The sequence below is a fragment of the Anopheles marshallii genome, chromosome 2 (genome assembly GCF_943734725.1).
Source record: "Anopheles marshallii chromosome 2, idAnoMarsDA_429_01, whole genome shotgun sequence".
Lineage (NCBI taxonomy): Eukaryota > Metazoa > Arthropoda > Insecta > Diptera > Culicidae > Anopheles > Anopheles marshallii.
In genome coordinates this window covers 28,376,323-28,395,908 of record NC_071326.1, presented here as the reverse complement: position 1 = coordinate 28,395,908, position 19,586 = coordinate 28,376,323, and the positions used below count along the sequence as shown (strand labels likewise).

General features: G+C 43.5%; 1 protein-coding gene across 1 annotated transcript; it reads left to right on the top strand.

Moving 5' to 3' along the window:
• The first annotated feature begins 8,572 nt into the window (after positions 1-8,572).
• On the top strand, positions 8,573-11,112 carry LOC128709082 (mutS protein homolog 5-like). Its single transcript, XM_053804066.1, has 2 exons — positions 8,573-10,788; positions 10,863-11,112. Exons 1-2 carry the CDS (start codon positions 8,573-8,575, stop codon positions 11,110-11,112), a joined length of 2,466 nt encoding a protein of 821 aa, XP_053660041.1.
• Positions 11,113-19,586: the final 8,474 nt, after the last annotated feature.

Genomic DNA, 19,586 nt, shown 5'->3' with positions numbered 1-19,586 from the left:
TACGGTTCTGTGATCCGGAACTAATGGTAGCTTAAAAAAAAACATCTGCTATATCATCAAAAGGAGAAGGAGAACACACTTCCGTACACCGTAGCATAAGTGTGCATAACGATTTTTTTATAAATCTCTCCAAACTGATCATATCATACATCATAAACATATTATAAATGTCCTTAATACACGTAATGATAGGCTTAGAAAGAACACAACGTATTAGCTGATGTAGTAAGATAATAAATACAATAAGTGTAATTGTGTAAGTCTAGTTCTTTAGAGTAGCTTAGTATTAATGTAAGGAACAATAAATCCAGTCGATCTTCACACGTCGACGAGACAACGTCTCTCTTGAAACCATAATTTGCATATTGTACAAGAACTTTCCCGCCATAGCTGGCTCACCATACTAAATTTTTCTACACAATCGAAACATTACCAATAACGATCCTGTCCTGTTAACTAGCTTATGGAACACCCCCAGAAGCAATGAAGCTTTAGTGCTTTTTCCATTAAGAATGGCGCTTTTAAATAGTGAACGAATTCACCCTAACGCCTGTGATACGTAATGCGACAGACGTGTTAATGATTTTTTTATTAATATGACGCCACATTCCAAACAGTTTTCCTTATGCAGTTGCAGTTTGAAGGTGTGCTTATCATCAAATTACGCAGGATCTTCTCACCGTGTGGTAAGTTATCTCGTTTACCCGTTCTCTAACACTCTTCCTCCACTTGCCTTTCAAGAAATCCAGATAGATGTTTTGATTACGGTAAGTAAGTTATAAGTTTACGATAAGGAGTGTATCGTACCACAAACAGAAACTGACCTTTACTCGATCACATGAACATCGTTGTCCAAAGATTCATGCCAGACTGATGTTATGAGTTTAATGAAAAGATTACCACTCTAACATCGATCCCAAAACTCCTTTCCGTCGAATATTGGCAAAAGCTTGAACCCATAGTAAAGTAGTATTTACTCTATTTGCAAATCTTAAATCCAATCTGTAATCTCCCGCTGGCATGGACCTGGGTGCTAATTCTTCCTTGAACACGGTCCTCTCCGTGTATGTTTTATTCTGAAAATAATTTAAACATAGTGTAAACCTGCTATCAATTTAAAACACATCAACACTTACTCCATGCGGACAAGGATGTACTGTGTTGGGCAGTAAACCTTGCAAGACATGATGTATATAGTTTTCCAATGGGTTCGTTTTTGAGCCGCGTAAATATGAACACGCTTCAAGCCCTCCATCAATCAATAGCGGTTGATATGTTGTAAACTTGTAGTGTAATCGAAATTGTACTGTCAAGAAGTTGTACACGTTTGACACGTAAATGGACACACTTATCAACGATCTTTGATTGCGCCTTAAAATGACGCGACATTCATTAACTACCGTTTCCTCATAAGGGGTATCAATGCACGATACCCGTGTAACTCGGATAGTAAAGGGACGCGTGTTATTTTTAACTTCCTCCTCATTTATATCAATTTTGCTGTGTGTAAAATTACACACCCTCAATAACACAATGAATACCAACCCTATTTCGGCACACCGCAGCATAACTACACCTAGAGTGAATTTTGCTAACCACCTCTTTGTTAGGCAGACCAGCGGTCAATAAGCAGAACTCATTCGGTGTTCGTAAGTTTTGTAATAGCATTAATTGCATTAACTCAATAGTTTTTAATCAGCAATCATGTCATTATTTGTACATTATTCCAACGACAACTTGTGTTGGTAGTTTAAGATTGAGGATTAGCATGTAATGAACCAACTAGCTATCATCATAAAATTAAAAATATTAAATTTATTGATATGACTGACATTGCTGAATTATTTAGTTTTTGAAGGAGTTATATCCATACTTTTGTTTAAATTGAAGCGCTATTATTCTAATTTGAATTCACATTCCAATAGCTTAACATGTCTCTTATTTACTTATTAGGCGCTACCAACCGTCTCACGGTCTTTAACTGCTGGACTGCTCGTTTCCTAGCCTTTCTGGTGGCTTTTGGCTACTAGATCACCACTATCCATACGGATGACCTCTACCGACTTTAAGGGAATACGCTACGCTGCCTCCTCAAAATATTCTACTCTGTTACCTTATTGGCCCCGTACGTGGCCCCGTATATGTGGAATAGAGGATAATAGAGGAGCCGCTTCAATGACGAACTCTACGAGCTGTATGACAAACTCACTGTAGTACAGCGGAATAGACTCGCCCGTTGTCATGAGAATGACTCCGGACACTCATGGCCTTTTTGGTCGTCCACGTGGACAGAGTAGGCGTGGTAGGACCGAGAGATTGAGATGTAGTGATAGCAGACGATGACGCTCGACCGTGAGTAGTTCACAGGGCTTCTGCAGCAGGCCAGGATTGCGATACGATTGTAGTGTCGAATATGTAAGAAAGTAAGTTTTCATACTGGCAGACAATGTTCATCTTTAAAGTATGCAGGATCTTTTTACCTGGCTTTTCACGTCATTTTGAATCCATTGTCAGCAACGAACCTTCCGTACATAAGAACGTGTTCTGAAGGAAAGCTTCAACAATATGTTGAGTTGATTTCATTATTCGCTTGAATCAGTAATATGGTTCAAATACGGTTACAACACGTGTTACATTTTCAATCCTACACCCATAAGGATAAAACGTTTAGAATAACATCTCGAATAAGTTAAATAATTGTTATGGGTTAAAACATAAAAAATATTATGTGATTAATAGAAGAATATATAAATAAGATGACAAAAATATAACTTATATATTAACATACCGATGTAGAAATTTATTACAATGTTACCACTCCAGCATCGATCCTAAAACTCCTCTACGTCGAACTGTGGCAAAAGTTTGAACCCATAAAATTGTTACATTTGATCTAGATGCAAATCTTAGATCCATCCTGTATTCACCCGCTGGGATAGACTTGGGTGCATATTCCTCCTTAAACTCGGTCTTTTCAGAGTATGTTTTGTTCTGAAATTCAACAATATGTACTACAAACCAATAATCTATCATCATTACACCAACACTTACTCCATGAGGACACGGATAAACGACACTGGGCAATACATCCTTTAAAACATGGTATACGTATTTTTCTAGAGGGTTCGACTTAGTGCCGCGCATGAAGGAGCATATTTCCCTCTCTCCATCTATCAAAAGCGGTTGGAATGTTGTGAATTTGTAGTGCAGCCGGAACTGGAGTAACATGAAGTTGTACACCTTCGGAAGATGAATAGTCACGTACATTAATGTTCTCTGGTTTCGTCTTAAGGTTACACCACATTCATGGACTACAGTCTCCTTATACGGCATATCGATACACAACAGGCGTGTAACGAGTATCGTAAATTGACGAGTCTCATTTTTCTGTTTCTCGTAACTGGCGAACACTCCTTCGAAAGAAAAATCCCACACTCTTAGTAATAAAATTAAGACCACCAATTTGTTAATGCGCCACATCATAACTAAACGAAACGACGCTTTTATAAACACTTTTATTTCAGTGAATCTTTCGTGGAATGAGTTTACTGTTTTGGAATAACCACTTGTTCCACATAACACTAGACGTATGAGCATAATTATTTTTATTGTAATTACCAACCAACCAACTAATGCCCAGAATGTAGTTCATTTGCAGTCATTGGAATGTAACAATCTGTACTGATGGAAAATAAACAACTAATGGCCAGCATAAAACTACGCACACTAAAATCCTAGATTAGGGTTAAATTGCAAAAAAATATTAGTATGATTACTATCCGGTAATGAATTTTAATGCTCTTTCTCTTTTCCTGTAGCATCAAGACAGAGAAGCGTCGTATAGTTAGGAAGTACAAAAAAATGGTTACCCCAGTGGCTGGGCAACGCGAAAAAAGACCGGCAATTGTATTCTATTCTAAAACTCCGTGTATTTCAACATAGTCAAATTGGTGAGCATCTTCCGCACAGACTTCACGTGTACACTGATTCCAACTCACGAATTCAAAGTAATAAAAGTGAATAAAGGTAATGGGTGAACAATTCAAATTCAATTTCAATTGCTATGTGCAAATTAATTAAAATCGAAAATTTCAAAACTCTGGTTTTCAAAATAAATCATGCGTAACAATTTCCACACCTTCATGGATAAAACTCGTCACCAAACCCATGTCCGAATCGGTCTCCGAAGTCTTCACCACTCCAACATCGAACCCAAAACTCCCTTCCTTCGAACCGTTCCAAATGCTTGAATCCACAAAATTGTTACATTTGATCTAGATGCAAACCTTATATCCATCCTGTAATCACCCGCTGGGACGGACTTGGGTGCATATTCCTCCTTGTACTCGGTCCTTTCAGAGTATGTTTTATTCTGAAAATCAACAATATATACTACAAATCCATAACTTAATAATGAAAGTTACATCAACACTTACTCCGTGCGGACAAGGGTAAATTGTATTGGGCATCAATTCTTTCAAGACTTCAAGTACATAGTTTCCCAATGGGTTCGTATTAGACCCTCGCATATATGAACACGCTTCAAACTCTCCATCAATCAATAGCGGTTGATACGTCGTAAACTTGTAGTACAATCGGAACTGTATCACAACGAAATTGTAAATCTTAGGAACGTCAACTGTTGCACACAGCAACGTTCTTTCATTACGCCGTAAGATGGCGCGACACTCTTTAACTACCGTCTCCTCATAAGGGGTATGAACGCACAACAGACGTGTAACTCGGATAGTAAATGGACGAGTGGTATTTTTCACTTCCGTCCTGTTCTTGACAATTCCACCACTTGATGAAATGCATACTCTCCATAAAATAATCAAGATCAACACCATGTCCGTACACCGTACCATAATTGCAACAAAACTGAATTTTACGGCCAACTTCTTTGTCAGGCGGACTTTTAGCTAGTGAGCAGATCTGACTCGGTGGTCTTGTATGTTGAGCCATTAGGCAGATATTAGTTAACAATTAATAATAATAATATTTCATTACATTTTTTATACATCACATTTTTATATATCCTTTAAACGCTGCAATAATTTTCAATGGTGATATTAGATTGAGATATTCTAATGAACCAACTAATGATCGTCACAAAATTACGCACATTTTAATTGTGGATTGCAATAATGGTAAGTGATGAATTTTTCAAATAATTACTGATCAATTTTGAATCAATTTCCAGCGACATGTTTATATGTCATGTCGTGTTTATATGACATGTCCTTATCATGTTGATACAGTACTTCAATTAATTTTTCCTATGTTTGTTCATCGGCACCAAAACCAAAATAGGTCTAAACCTGCCATTTATGGCTTTTTTTTACTTTATTTACCCGTAGCTGGATAATCAGACACACGAGGAACCAATCCACGATCAGATGAGATTTTGGACCGGTCGTGTGAACACCGGTGCCGATATCAAACACACTACCGGGCTGCCACATACAAACCTATTAAAATGCACACTGTAGGATCGATCTCCTCGTTGTAAAAATATCGGTTCGATCAAACTGTATGAACTGTATACATTTCGGGTTTCATTTTAATCTTTAACTAGTCCCTCAAACACAAACATAATTCCATAGATTTTATATTTGTCCAACACTCCTAAAACAATTTCAAATTAGCAATTGATAACGATTATTGTTTGTTAAGACAAGCAAAATCTGCTTAAATCAAGCGTTAATAGGAGTGTGGAGTTGATACAAATTTGAAATAAATTGCTAGCTAAAGTACAGTGTGATTGCTACCTCTTCTCAGTAGCTTTTTGAAAAAAAAAGTTCAATTCGACAATTATTCATATTCGTTTTACTAACTTAACCAATACAAACTTTATTGAACAGACCAATTTCCTCATGTCTCCTATTTTTTATTCACTCATGCCTCTTTTGTTTTTTTTTTTTTTCGTTAGAACGGCCTGGCCGTATCGACTTATTTTACCACGTAGCCGGATAGTCAGTCCTTGCTACGGGAGATTGGCCCGGATGGGATTTTGGTCCGGTCCGTTCGTGTGAAGACCGGCGCCGCTACCATCATGCCACCAGGCCGCCCCTATGCCTCTTTTGTTATTACGTAAAAATTTATGTCTCTTATGCCTCTTTTGTTATTACGTAAAAATTTATGTACACATTGTTCAAAAATGCATTTAACAGCATCATAGTTGGCGTACTCTTGTGCGGAACATAGATTCGTACTAATATGAATATCGTTGCAACTGTCTCATTACTCAATCATTATGGTCGCGCCGTACCATAACGTCCGTTTCCGATGCGGAAAGAGTCACGTTATGCTTAGCGCACAAATTTCAAATCAAACTAGTACCGTCCTGCTGGAATATAACGTTGCTTAAGCCGTTCTTCGAGCCATCAAACGATCTAGACTAAGATTCTATGTAGTAGAAACAGATCTTTGTTTCCTCTTCCATGTCAATCCAAAATGGCTAATAGGTAGAGAGTTCTTAACGCACCTTTACCACCACCCTTATTTAGTTCAGCACTTCTGGCATATTAGAATTTCTCTGTTCGGCAAACGAAGTTTCTGTTCAAGAGCAAACGAATATACGAAATTACGCTGATTTACCCAATGGCGATTACTAAAGAAGTAAACTTCAAAAATACTTCCACTGCAAGACTAAATCTGTTTTATGGACGTGAAATAATTGTTTAATGCCGTCACTATTACAACCACCACAAAAACTCCATAATTGTTACCGCTCTCAACAGTTTGTTAATTGCTCTTGTTATTACAATTGAAGCTCATTACTTTCGTCCGATTCAGTAGCATTATTTATCCATTATCATTTTTCAAACAGGCCGTTGAATGTCTCATTAAATAAAGTGTAAAATAGGCAAGCCCGCATTGAGAAAGTTATGTTATTTAAGTCCTGTTGTTAGTATGTATTCTTGCAGTCATCGATTGGTACACATGGACCACCGTCATGCAATCGAACGTATCCATTTCGGCAAAAGCAACCCGCTTTACATCCTTCCTTACAGTCTTGCTTCGGATTCGGCTCCGCACACGTCGGTTCGCTGCATGGGCCGCAGCAATTGAAGATCTCCGTTTTTCTTTCACAAGGAGCTGTAAAAGCAAAATCAAATATGATTTCAGTTTGGTTGGTTCCTACATTGAATACACGGCTTTCGCTACTTACTCATTTCTGCTCCATTATCGCATAGCACCTTGCACGGGGTACCAATGTCACTGCTAGCTGTACTAATAGCAACAGCACCAACCAGCAACACTATCCAGACTGCGCATCCACTCGCCATGTTGGTCGATACGGTATGAATCGACTACCAAGAAACCGAGACGCATTATAAACGATCGAGCTCTGCATGTGGAATGTAATGTTGCAAGATAAGTCGCTTCAAACGCCACTGAAGGTGGAGTCTAGAACGCAACAAGAACAGACCGGCGTGCTGGAAACATCAAACGAAACGTGACTATTTACGCTGCAATCGAAAGTGTGCATTATGTTTATTGTTTCGATCGCTGCACATGCCCGTCGGTTGCACATGCCGATTATCAGTCGCTCACAGCAAATGGAGTGTGCCACGTGGTTCTAGCTTATTAGAGAAATGATGTACAATTTTTCTCAATCGAAATCCGTCCATCCGAGCTATCCGCGATATTCTAGGTTCAGAATATTTTATTTTTGAATGGAATAAATTTGCGTCTTTGGGATCGTTTAAACGCGCCTTCAGCTTTGAAATGGTCTCCCGCGTTCCGATTTTACTCTCTCGCGTACGCTCTCTCTCTCTCTCTCTGTCTCATCTGTTCTATTCAACGTGCAGCAGCTTGTAAACAAACCACCTGCTTCTTGCTAACCTGCTTTGTGTAGTTTCAGCGTCATACAAACAGCTCCCAAAATCATTCCACGAATGTAATCACTTTGTCAGCAAAAGTCAGTGTCAGTGGCGTAGTCATTTTAACGGGCTGTGCCGACAACAACGGGAATGTTGTCCTTATAGAAGAGGATGCTTAGTACACCAGTTGTGTAAAAATGTCATTGAACCGCTACGCTTGCACATCGATCAGACAATACGCACAACGCAAGCACACACTTTTAGGCGTAAGGGAATCATATCTAGTGAATTTCACTCCTGCACCATCCAAATGTCCAAGGTTCAGTCCCGTAAGTGTAAACGCAACTATTCTTGAGTAGAGATGCCGTACAACAAGCGCTAGAAGCTAATTATTTGTGCATAAATTTGTATAAATCTCGTTTGGTGATCATGTTTTGATCTTTTCACGCATCCCAACGCTGATTCTACTTCATCACGGGGAGGCTAAAAATAGAGTGCGATCTGTACGTACCGGCGACTCGTTAAATGTCAAATCCTTTCCTTTCCGAAATTGATCTAGCAACCAACGACGTGTTTTTCCGCGAAATTTGTTAATGACCGAAGCTTGCTGTCACAGTGAAAAACGAGGCATAAAAAATCGTGAACGTTTCGCAAGGTGTGTAATTCGTTGTGAAAATCGTACGAGTAAGTCCAGCCAGATTGTGTTGTTTCGTACCTTTTTTTTAACGATTTTGCTTGTAGCTATGCAGTCGGAAGATCCTACAAGTGCTTCTTCGGCTCCTCAGGCAGGAAAGATTATCTCCCTGTGCTGGAATGCGGGGGCACTCGCTGCTGCTTACTACGATATCGATCAACTCGAACTGTACGCAATACAGCAAGCGATCGAACCACGGCCCCAGTACGTGCTGCTTAGAGAGCTTGTCCGTCGCTATCATCCTTTGTTCTACGTTCTATCTGGTCCCAGCTGTTTTGTGGAAGATTGTCGTGAGGTGTTGCGCCTTCCTATAGACCTTCCGAACCAAGCGGATGCTTCGGATTCCACCACCGGGAACAGAACCATGGCTACTCAATCCACAAACGTGAAGACTGTTGAGTATTCCACCCATACACAATCGGCTGCCAAAAATCGTTTGCTAGCACTCAAACTTCCCGGCATGCCACCGGAATCGGATGAGAACGAGTGCCGAACCTTTCTCGAGAGTATACTACCATTTGAGCAAGAGCTGCTCGTGTGCAGTGTTGGCAGTTTGCTGCTGCTTTTAGATACCGTAGGCGATTCCGTGTCACCGGAGCAACTAGTGACGAAGATCAACGTCATCACGCCTAGCACGCAACTCATCATCGACGGATTAACGTATGAAGCGTTGCAGATATTTGATACTAGCCGTCATCCGTCCGGATTCAAGTGTGGTACCGACTCGCGGGGACTCTCCGTGTTCAGCTTGTTCAACAAATGCTCCTCGAAAAATGGGGAAGAATGGCTTAGCCGCCTAATGACGCAACCGGTACGAGACCGGACGGAGCTAGAGCACCGCCTCAATACTGTACAGTGGTTGTTGGCAAATGTTCGCTACGCGAACCAGTTCGATCAGTGTTTGAAACATCTGTCCAATGTGGGGCTATTGTACCGAAAGATATTACGAGGAACCGCACGAAATACCGATTGGAAGATGTTGAAGAAAAATCTTTACTATATGTACTCGCTCTGCAAACTTTGTGCCTTAACCCTCGAGGATGCAAATACTACAGGAACAGTAGTACAGCAGCTTGGGCAGTACATGCGCAATCCGAGTAACGCGCTCAAACACGTACTATATACGATCGATAAGTGTTTGGATCTGGAAAAAGGAGAAGAGGAAAACAAGGTGGCTATTCGTGCCGGGCTAGATCCTGCCGTTGATCGATTGCGCGAACAGTACGACGAATTGCGACAAGTCGTGATGGAATCGTCCCGACTAGGGCTGGAAACTATGCAACTAGACATGGCGAACATCTGTGTTACGTATCTACCATCGTTCGGTTTCGTGATCAGTACCCAGATAGATGAACAGCTGCAACGGTCGGGAATCTTCAATAACTCTTCGTTCGACTTAGTATTTCAGGCTGAGAATACAGCATACTTTCAGATTAATTTATGCAAAGAGTTGAACGACGAGTTCGGCCAAATGGTCGCAACCATGATTGAGCACGAACTTGCGGTACAGATGCGTCTAACGACCTTTGTGGGCACAAAGTTCCCGGAAGTGATGGGTATATTTAAGCTGGCAGGAAAACTGGATGCTTTGCTTTCATTTGCAACCGTGGCAAAGATGCATCGCTATGTGCGTCCAATTATTTGCGACGAAAAGGTATTGCAAATTCATGCTGGACGGCATGTTGTGCTAGAACACCGAAGATCGTACCGATCGAACGACACGAACGCAGGTGAGGCAAACAGGCACCTGGTAAACGTGATTGCCGCTGATGCATCCGTCGGGAAAACAACATATCTAAAAGAGTTGGCCATCATCTGTTATCTGGCACATGTGGGTTCGTTTGTACCGGCTGCATACGCCAAAATTCCCATCCTCGATTCGATCTACACACGGCTCGATCATCCCGAATCGATATTTAGCGGCCGATCTTCCTTCATGTCGGAACTGTATCAGATGTCGAGTTTGCTGCAAAATGCCACCGCCAAATCGTTGATTCTTATTGATGAGTTTGGCAAGGGCACAAACTATCTCGAGGGGAAGTCTCTGCTGATTGGCTCGATAGAACATTTGCTCAAACGTGGCCCTAATGCTCCCATCACCTTTGTTACAACGAAGTTTACCGGAATTGAACAGTTTCTACCTACCCAGCACTACCGGTACCTTACGGTAAAGGTACACCGCGGAACTCGCAACCATTCTCGAAACGGTACAAGCAGTGACACGTTGGACGTGACCTCGATCGACCCTAGCGATCCAAACGAGCAGTAAGGACTCACTCAGTTCAATCAAATGTCCAGGGCCTATTCATTTCATTTCCGATCACTTCCTTTTTACACAGACTCAAAACCACGTACCAGTTGGCGTTTCGTGCCGTTTCCTTTGCCGTAATGAAATACCATCAAGCGAGTGGCCAAGCACCGGCTACGGAAAACATTCGGCTGCTGATGGAAAACACTCCGATCACGAGGGTACCGGAACGGTGTCTAGAAATTTCGCATCAACCGCCACGAACAGCACCCGACACGACATCGATGACGTTACCCGTGGTGGAGCCTAATGGAAATCTTAACGAAAAACGTAACATTTAAATTTTTTAGCATGCCAAACCTCACCCGCGATTGATTGCTGGATAGATTTTGGAACCGTTCCGTGAAAGGTCCGAACATGACCTTTACCAGTGGAGAACCTCGACAGACAACCGATGGCAAAAGGTTGTACGCAATTGATCGCGCAAGTAACGCTTCCCAAACCGGCACGACGGAAGCATGTCCCGCCATGTGTGCTCCGAACAGGAGCGAAAAAGTATGCCGTCACACAATCAATACACACCGAAATGGCGCACTGATTCTGTTTGTTTATAATTAATGATTTATTGATTTTTCACGTTCGCACGCTCTGGCAGCGGATCGAAGGATGGATTATTTGTGGTTGCGTGTGTTGGTGGAAATAATAATTTTCAGTGTGGTGCAGGCATGACCGTAGCATTTATGCAAGTGCTTGAAATTGTATGTTAGCGGGAGGGTGAAGTGTATGCCAGGAGTTCTACTTTGATTGATACCCTTTTTTCCCACTGCCGCTTTTGTCTGGCAAGGTCCCTTACCGGTAATGGTGAGCTCCCGTGCAGTATGAATATGTTGAAATATGAATGTTGTCATACATTGGAAATTGTTTCATTAAACGTTAAACATGAAATTAAACGTTTAAACTTATTAAATTGTTCATACATTCACATTGCTTTTTTTTTTAGAAAACAAAACATTCAAACAAAATTCCGTATATGTGAAGTGCAGTCTTTTTTTTCGGTGAGATTTTTAAGTCTATCAGGATTCATGAGTCTTTGGTATAGAGATTTAGATTTATTCATTCCGATTCGTGAATTTGAATTAGACTCCCAACCCAACACTAGCGAAGTGCCATCGTTGCATTCACAATAAACGACACACAAATTTGTCTACTAAACCATTAAACGAGAAGTGACGAGTCGTAGACATTCTTTTTAAGCCAACTACCAACTATAACTACCGAATTATCGATAAATAATGCGAGAATATTGAACGACCAGTCAAAAGAAAATCAATGTGGCAAACCATTACCATCCCATATGCCGACCCGTGTGATGTTTTATGACGCTTTTCTACCATCGCGAGAAGTTAATTTTGTCGTCATACACGTTAGAGTATTCCACCAGGAGAAACGGAACCGAACAACCATCGAGTCAAGGCTGTTCGACCCCCGAACCATTAATCATCCGTCCGACGTTCTCCATCGGGGAGATCATATCAGCAACAAATCCAGTACCTACCAGAAAGTCTGTTATGGCCTTTTTGGTGCAACTTTTCGCCGATATCCAGTACATACCGCATCCGGTGAATTTATTTATGCATATTCTTCCAGACAAGCGAACATCTGGGCGCAGAATAACGAAAATAATTACAGCATCCAAATGCCATGCTCCAGTTAAGCTAAAATGCTGGAACCAACAGGAAAAAATTCACTAACTTCTAGAATTTAACAAGGCCACCAGCACCAGTCTGCCGTCTTCGCAATGTGTTTACTCTGTCCCCGAATTTTTGAAACACCTTTCGACACCTGTACCGACACTGTGAGATATGTGTGTGTGCACAAAGAAGCCAATCTCCATTTCGATGGTGTCATATAGTAATGTTAAGAATGTACATTGATTGGCATCCTAGAAAAGTACACGATATATAATAAAAAAAAAACTTGAACAGACACCATTTGCTGACTACCTCCGGAGAAAAATCCGTTCGTACATCTGGCTATTTTGACTGGATGTCGAAGGTTTGTCATGTTCGCATTGCTGTTACATACTTCGATATCTTCTGAGTACATCCACAAGGAGTTACAGCTTGTTTTCGATTAGGTTGATTCGATACTTACACATATCTGAGTACCTTTGACTGCAGGTGTTTACATTCCACGCATGTTTCTTCTACGCAAAGATCATCTGGAAGATCCGGTGGTACATTTTAAAGCCCACACAAAGTCACTCTAATTGCGTGGCTAACAATGGATGTGCCAAATAAAAAATAAACCTAAGTGCAGCTAATGGAAAACATCCACTAACGCACCCCGTACGGCTACGGCTGCGGTTGACATAGCGACACCAAATCGCTCATTTTTTATCCCACCGAAACACGCTAATGAAGCAAGCCGCAAAATGGTGGTAATGCGTCATTTGCCACGAAAGTTCGACAATGTCCCGGTGAAGATCACATTGCGGTGGGAAGGAGGTAGGAGATGGTGAGGCCTAGGTCCACTATCTGGGCGCAAAACTTGGAAGACATTTACCGAAATGCGTCTTTATGGGCAACCTTTCCCTTAAAGTACACACTACGTGGTTCAAACAGCCCCCCCCCCCCCTCCCCCCTACCACGTCCGGACCCAAACGCAAGTTCCAGAGCATTCGAGCTGTGTCACTGTTAGTCATCGGTGTTTGCGGAACTGGCATGCATGCTACGTGCGTACCACCCCACACGGGAAGGGTGGACACAGAGCACTAAGCGCTTCGGTTAACGCGCACCATGGTAAGAGAGCGCATTGCAAGGGTGAAGATCATCTGTTGGGGGTTTTTTTTTTTTGCTTCTGCCCCACATAAAGACTCCTCCAGTGCTCGTACCTGGTACGGTTTTTTTTCTGCCCGGAATGTACACTCGATGGAGAGAAGAGAGAGAGAGAAAATAGGAGAGTGAACGCATGATACGTCTTCTCGTTGATAGACATCTTCTCCTATACGCACCAAATATCTCGCGCTCTATTGTGAAGCGATCCTCGTCGCGCGGGTTTTTCCAACGCGCTCGCGATCAACCCCCGTTCGTACCAGGGTCGATGTGCCGTGTATCTGTGTGCTGTGTTGTGCTGGTACGCTCCCATCATCCCCGTCCTGACATTTCCGACCGAAGAGAGAAGTAGTGCGTGTTGCGATAGATGCGGTCCGTGTGGCTGTGTGCGGTCAATGGTGGTGTTGGTGGTGACGACGTTTGGCCCACCACGAAAAGCACCCCGCTTACGGTAGAATGGGACGCGCGCTATGCCACTGTGTTGGTACGGCGCTTATTGTGTGCCGTACGTGCGGCAGTACGACGGCTCGTGGTCGCGTTTGCCCTGTCCAGTTCGCTGCTGTACACCGCCCGGGCACGTGGCCACGCTCCTTCGCGGTCGCCTGTCACTGAACGAATCGAGCGAACTGACGCGTACGTGTGTGTGTGTATGTGTGTGTTAGTGCGCGCGCACAACCCCCGGTTTCGTTCGCTGTTGGAGAGCCAGCCACCCTTCCACGTGGGGCTGGTTACACATTTGTTTTCCCTTTCGCGGGCGTCGTGTGGCCCGCATGGTCGCATTTTGTTTTGCTTGCCAGCTCCAGACCAAACGTTTCTCCGGTCGGGGTCGGGCACGCTGTAGCCCACTGGTGGGTTTGATTTCGGCCATTCATTCATACCGGTTCGCGGTCGCGGAACGCACGCTTCGTCCTTCGGTGGTGCGATTTGAAAACTGTATTGCCACACGCGCGGAACCGTACCATTTCGTCGCGTTTCTGTTTTTATTATTTGCTGCTTCGTCAAATACAAAGCCACCCGCCCCCAGGAGTCGGGGAAGAACATAGTTATGAATTAAATGTTGTGAATTCATCCCGGGTATCGTTCCGAACCACAAAATATTCAGCACATCTTTTCTTTTAGTTTTATTTCGGTTCGCCTGTGTGACGTTATGTGACACAGCAAAGTGCATTCGAGTGCAATAAATTTAAAGGCAAACAAGCAAGAAAAGAAACACATCCTACTAAAATAGTCCAGGGCCCGCGCTCCTTGGCCTACTGAAGCGTCGTGTACATGTGGAATAGTGGAAATTCCAACGCGCCACCATTCCAACACAAGAAGCGAATAAAACCGTGGGTTTGCTGCAATTATTGCACTGTCATCGGAAAGTGAAGTGATTTTATTTTGTGCGGCCTTCTTTTGCTCCCTCGCAAAGGGTGTGTGTGTGTGTGTGTGTGTATGTCGATTACGTGTCCGTGTCAGGAGGATGGATCGGTGCGGTCGGCCGGTGTGGCCAACAGTCGACAGCACATCCATTAGTGTTGGTGATTTGTTGGTGAAATGATTTCCATTTCCTCGCAGCGTTCCGTTACAGCCAGACCAGTCCGGTGCGTCGTGTGGGGAAAGAAAAATCCCATCCCCACCCACCGGTCCCGGTTCGTCACCGATTGAGTGTTGGGAAGCAAACAAACAAAAAATCGAACCAATATCGTACATGGAGTTCCGCACGCGACAACGTGCGTTAACGGTGCGATCGAAAGCGAATGAACCGGCCGGAACCGGAATAAAAGGTTAGTATGGGGGGGTTTTTTTTTGGGCAGCACCCGAATTGGGGCAAATTATGTTCATCCCTCAATCGGTGCAGTTAGCTAGCTGAGCCGTGTAACACGACCCAGTTGCGGTAAGAGTATGTGATTAGGTCCGCAGCTGGATCTGGCTAGCCGGTCTTCCAGCAGTGTGCGGGCCCGCAAACGTTGGCCCCTTTTACCAAGCGGTTTCCTTGTACGGGAGCGGCTGCACAACATCTCGCACGAGTTTATTTCTAGCAAAGGGAAGCTAATATCAGTTCGCATTTGTTTATAAATGCATCACCGAGTCCCCTGGTCCCGCCGCGTCTTTTTCGTGTGCTATTGCTTAGAATGTCTGTCGACTTGTTCTGCCCACTTCAATCCTCATCCACAGGTCCAGCATCGGCCCGCTCGAATAAACTGGATTTGAACATTCCCCTTTCACGGTGGTTCTTTTACATTCGGTTCACAATTGTGCCGCGGTAGGCATTCACCGAACGAGCGCGTGTGATGTAGCTTGTAATTTTGCATCTGAGCATAGCGCACTTCACGGCCTTGGGAAAAATAAACGAATGAACATAGACACCGGTTTTCTAGCGCCTGGCTGTGTGTATGGAGGTTGCGAACAACTTGTTGCGCCGCTTCGAATGGTCAGGTGGTTGTGGAATTCCAGTGCCCGACTACCGTGCGAGAGCATATCCCCATTTGCACTGATCTCGGTGAGAATGTGCCGCTACTTAATAACCAAGAAACCTTGGCACATGAGATCCGACTTCATTGCGCGGTCAATACGCGGGAACCGTCCGAATGCCGAAGGTTAAGTCATCGGCGGTCATCACCAGTCTGCCGCACACATACCGTTCTCTATCGGTCTGACCTCATCGAGGTCTAACCTGGGGCCGCTTGTTGCCGTGTGGAGATGGGGTTTGGTATGTCAATGTGCAACACTCGACCTAAGCCCAGCGTTGCCCCTTCCTGCTGTCTGTCCGTGTGTCTGTCGCGACGTGAGGCTTACCAACGCTGTACCGCGAAGACTCGACCCATTCCACGCGGGGAAATGGTTATGTAAAGATCGCAAGACAAGAAATATGAAGCCGGTGGGCAGACAGGCAGACTGATGATGACGACGGTCTCCGTGTCACCGAGAGGAAAGGGGCAGCGCAACACCGTGCGGTCCCCCCCCCCCCCCCCCCCCCCCCACCCACCGGATGCACCAAAAGGCGAAACCATAGAAATCGGAGTGAACCGAGGAGCACGTGTTAGTGTAGTAATTATTCAACATTAGCCACACTGGTACACCGACGGTGTTTGTGACGCGCCGTTCCGAATGGGGTGGCCTTTCCAATATGTTTGGCTGCCTCCAAAGGCGAATTAAAAGCGACCCGTTTGCAAGAATCGACCTGTTCGAGGGCCCGTAAACTCTGCCGTGTCGAATACTAACGATCGGCGACCCGATCTCTAGAAGGGAGCTGTTATGTTCACAGCGCATCAGGGCATTACCACCACCGAAATCCATGGCCTGCTTGAATTGCGTCTCTTCGAATTGGAATGGGAAACCAAATCTTCGTAACAGCTTCCATCCGCGATGGAGATGCATAGGAAAAAAATAGAAACAGATCATTTATAGTCCGAAGGACACAGTGGCAGGGGTTTTATGTGCATAATTTTTAATTCGTCGTACCCTTGAGCTTAGTATCTGCGCGAGGCTCTGTTGAACACGAGCAAGAATCGAAGCAGCTGTTTTGGATGGACCGACAAATCTACCACCGACACCCGCCAACGATCTCGACCTTGAAAGGGTGTACCTACGGCAATTAGCAGTTTATGATGGTGTGTAAGCTTGTCTGTTGCAACAATTAGTCTGGTACCTATAATTTTTCCCAGCTATCTCTGGGCGTACCCTGCGTACGATGCTGCAATGTCCGTGTATCCGTAAACCTGTCGTACGAGCTGGTGATCACGGTAGATCGATCAGCAGACGGGGGCGATATGCATAAACAAAATTGCTTACTTCATTAGCGCCTATCGAGCACAGTACATCGATTCGTCAATCAAGATCACGATAGGGTTGTAACTTTACCGCAATAGTTAGAGACGCTCAATTGTTGCTATTATACAGTTGTTTGTTAGATCATTACTTAGTCAAAAATAGTTACAAGTACATCAGTACAACAATTGAAATAGCAAGTTGTCTACTCATCCAAACCAGTGATGTGTACTCCGGAGTGGTTTCACGAATCCACTCCGACGTCAAAAAATCATATTCAACTCCAACAAAAAATCCGGAGTTGAATCTGGTGTTGACTCCGCATCAATCCGGATTCGAATCCTCAACTTACTACCGAGCACTAACCCAGACCAGTGTCATGATACTTTTCCTTTCTCGGCGCGGAGATAAAATATCATCAACCACCTTGCTATCATCAGTCATACATGCTTATTGCCATACTGACAATACATTACCAATTAGCTTAGTGTGCTTAATGAAACATTTGAGAAGAGAATCTTCATATGAATCATTTAAAGAGAAACCTACGAATCTTCATAGAGGAGTCATTCCAATAAGCATAATCATAAATGCTCAAGATCCTCATAAATCCTCAAAATACACGAATCTCTCCGGACACCAAATTTTAGGAGATCTTTTACTTTTTGCATCTGAAAAAAGAATTTTTGGTATATTTAAAATATGTTATGTAACTAATATTGGATTTTTTTTTTGCATTTTGAAGGAATTCTTATAAATTATACTTATTTCATCTGCATAAAAAAGAATCTTATTTATGAACCAAACAGAATAAAAATAAACGTTATCATCATGTTTCCGCAGCGATTCATAAGTCAATGAAGATTCATTAATCTATGAGGATTCATGAGTCTGTGGAACAGAGATTCATTCAGTCAGTTCAAAGATGCATTCTTAACCATTTAAAAAAGAATGCCATTGTTCGAATGAATCAGACTTGCCGGTGTTGTTACAGTACTTACTAGCAAGCAAGAAAACTCGTTAAAAACAATAAGATAAAGCCACCTACCATATTTATGAAGCATGTCAAATACGAATGCACTTGTTTGCTCCGCTTAAATATTTGCAGCAATGATGTCATAGACATTCAGCACACAAAACACGTAATGTGCACTAAAGTTGAACTGTTTCTTTTTTGCCTGCGGAGATAATGGCTAAAGTCTACGGATCGTAAGTCATCGTTGTGCGATCATCGCTCGTTTTGAGCCGGAGAAAGAAGGAAACGACGTAAGTCATCTTGGTGGAAAACTAATGTAGAAAAAGCCACATCCATGCGAAAGGTCCTCTGCGATGCGCTGGAGGGTAGCGTCGTAACGCCGCAATGCCATATAGAGAAATACCTCCATTCACCTGCCCAAATCCGGTCAATTGCTATCCCCGATGGACCGTAACGCACGTTCGCTCATAAATTGGCGAACTAACGCTGTAAACCGTGCCGGTTCGATCGCCTTTCGGCTCTTTCGGCCAGTGCCGTCACAAGCTCAGCCATAGAACAACCGCCGGCCCAGTACCACACAACCTCTCTCACTCTCTGTAGCCCAAAGGCTGTCGAAAGAATGGGTATGACTTTGCGACCGGATGGGGTTAGCAAATCGATTTCTCTTTCGCTTCATTGCACTGCGGTCAACCTTCCGGATTCTCGTACCGGGCCAACCATGAATTCCCGCTCACCCGCTCGAACCGGAAGGTGTACCGGTAAAGGTAAAGTACAAGAAACGGAACCGAGAACACACACACACACACATAGCCACCCACACGTAGAAAAATCAATTGTCATCAGAAAGCTAAACGACCTCCATTGACCACCGCCCCATCCTCCTGGTTCTTATTAGTGTTCGCCTAAAGTACGCTTACCGTCCAGCAAGCGTACCGAAGGTTTCGCCCCGAACGGAAATTGTCCTTTCCAGCCATGGGCCAGGATGTAGTGGTTGTACCACGGTTTGTTTCTTTATTCATACGGATGCAAATTTTCTCTCACTGTTTATGTGGCCTCGCACACGGTAACGTAGTCGAGATGGGCGGGAGGGGAGATCTTGCAGGGTTGGGATCGGGCTGGAGTGCAGAACCAGGTTTCTTTTTCCCACAATTAGCGAATACTTACATGTAGCATGTTACCCGATCCTGAAACCTGAACCAACTAGAACTACCAGGCAATGCCTACAGAGCCTTACATTGCGAGCTCTCAGTTCAGG

Excerpts from the sequence above, each read along its gene's own strand:
- LOC128709082 (XM_053804066.1), top strand. The coding sequence starts at position 8,573 with ATGCAGTCGGAAGATCCTACAAGTGCTTCTTCGGCTCCTCAGGCAGGA. Across the intron at positions 10,789-10,862 it reads CCTAGCGATCCAAACGAGCA|ACTCAAAACCACGTACCAGT; the intron begins GTAAGGACTCAC and ends CTTTTTACACAG.